We start from the raw sequence: 1,922 nt of genomic DNA on the forward strand, positions 1-1,922 counted from the left end.
CATGACGATGCTCACTGCCAGGCAGTGCGAAAGAGGCATCGGTCTCACGCGGAAGCCGGTGAAAGGTTCGCAGAGAGAGTTGCTACTAGAGGGCATTCTGATCAGTTTGTAAAACGGAATCTTCGGGCGCTGTTCGATGACCCAGCAAGCTCCTCTACTCAACCTTCGAGTCCGGTAAGCACTGGGGTGAGTCATGGAAGTAATTACTACATGGCTCTAACTCCCATGCCTTATGAGCGTGCTAACCGCTCTTCCAATGGGCCAGTAACGACTTTGAGTAAGGAGGCGGTGCGTGATATGTTACGTGTGGGTCATTTGGGACTTGGAAAGACTAGCGCTTTGCAATTGGGAAGAGTCTTGAGAAATGAAGGCATCCAATTTCCTGAAGGAGGACTGAAAAAAGCCATGGAAGAGAAATGGGAAGTCTTTGGACCGATGTTCACGTACGAACATCTTCTTCTGGAGCGAGAGCGTAATTCAGAGGCTTGCTCCACTCCTTTCGGTCTCTGCACTGATGTAAATCTTCTTCTCAATACGGTCACTGACGGCGAAGCTCATCACATCACCAGGCTCAAGTTCCAGTTTGATGGTGGCCAACAGTTCTTAAAGCTCTCGGTCAACATTGTTAGCATGGAAGAGGGATCCAGTTACGTTGCTAGCCCAAACAGTGTGATGAAAAACTTTCTGATAGGTATGGGGCAAGCTTCGGAAAGCAGCCACAACCTTAAAGAACTGTTCCGTTATCAGTCAGTTCGGAGACTTTTCGACTTGGCTATACCGAAGCAGGTGGCGTGCGATCTGAAGGTTTCTGCGATGATGGTTGGGATCCAGACAGCAGCGAGCAAGTATCCCTGCCCCTTTTGTCTCTTCCTCAACGGCAACAAGTGCTGTGGTACGCCAGCTACAGCTAGAGGCTGGGATCAACACATGAAGGACTTGAACGGTCGTGAGCACAACGTCATTGGTGAACCAGTTTTGCAGTGGGACAAGTCTCCCATGGAGGTTTTGTCCTTGTCTCCGCTACATCTTCTACTTGGCTTGACTAACAAGGCATATAGTGTAGCAAGACCCACTGAGGAGAGTGCCAGGCTGTATAAGCGCCACTGCCTGGCCTTGAAGAAGGAGGGGATCAAAAGGTCTACATACTTTGATGGAGCTCTTGAAGGAAATGCCTGCTCGCGGCTGCTCGATGCTGTGTCCCACAATGGTATTCCTTTTGCCGCAGATCGTGCAAAAGTGGTTGTAGTCTTGAAAGCCCTGAAAGAAGTTAAGGACTCTTGCTTAGGTCTGGAACGCAGGAACTCGTGGAAGGAGGACCTAGACCATTTCCGTCAGAGCTGGACTGCTGCAGGCCTTCGCTGGTCTTTGAAAGCCCACATCCTTTCTGACCATGTGGTCGAGTATCTCGAGCACTACGAACCATCAAGTGGTGCTGGTTTGGGGTTATCGTCCGAGCAATCCGGCGAGACATTGCACTCACGGGTGCAACGCCTTTGGGACCTCAGGTTCAAGGTTAACCCCGATAACAGCAAGTTCCCGAACCGTTTAGTTGATTGTACGGTAACGTACAATTGGAATATCGATTGGGATCATGCCAGCAGGGATGATAGTCGCAGTGATGTTGTTCCCGCTACTGGGTCGGACATGTGTACATCGTCTTCCGAGCCTGACTACCCGTCTAGTGGTGGGCTATCAGAGGACAGCGATTCAGAGTAGTACTTCGCTTTGAAGTTCAAAACGAAGTAGTGGCTTAAAGTTGGAATCACTTCTGTTATACTTATGGAAGCTTCTACTGAATGATTGGTGTTGTAATTTGCTCTCTACACAGTATGTAGAGCTTGGTGGGGGAATTGAGCTACAATATGCACGCGCAACCCTGTGGTGCATTGCAGATAATGCACGAAAACGGTTTTGGCTATAAT

General features: G+C 49.4%; 1 protein-coding gene across 1 annotated transcript; it reads left to right on the forward strand.

Annotated features, from left to right (window-relative positions):
* Positions 1-210: 210 nt before the first annotated feature.
* Positions 211-1,716, forward strand: Pmar_PMAR015675 (hypothetical protein; the record flags this gene model as incomplete). The annotated part of the gene is made up of 1 exon (XM_002779645.1): positions 211-1,716. The coding sequence occupies one exon, from the start codon at positions 211-213 to the stop codon at positions 1,714-1,716; it is 1,506 nt and encodes a 501-aa protein (XP_002779691.1).
* Positions 1,717-1,922: the final 206 nt, after the last annotated feature.

Source organism: Perkinsus marinus (genome assembly GCF_000006405.1).
Source record: "Perkinsus marinus ATCC 50983 genomic scaffold scf_1104296946262, whole genome shotgun sequence".
NCBI lineage: Eukaryota > Perkinsozoa > Perkinsida > Perkinsidae > Perkinsus > Perkinsus marinus.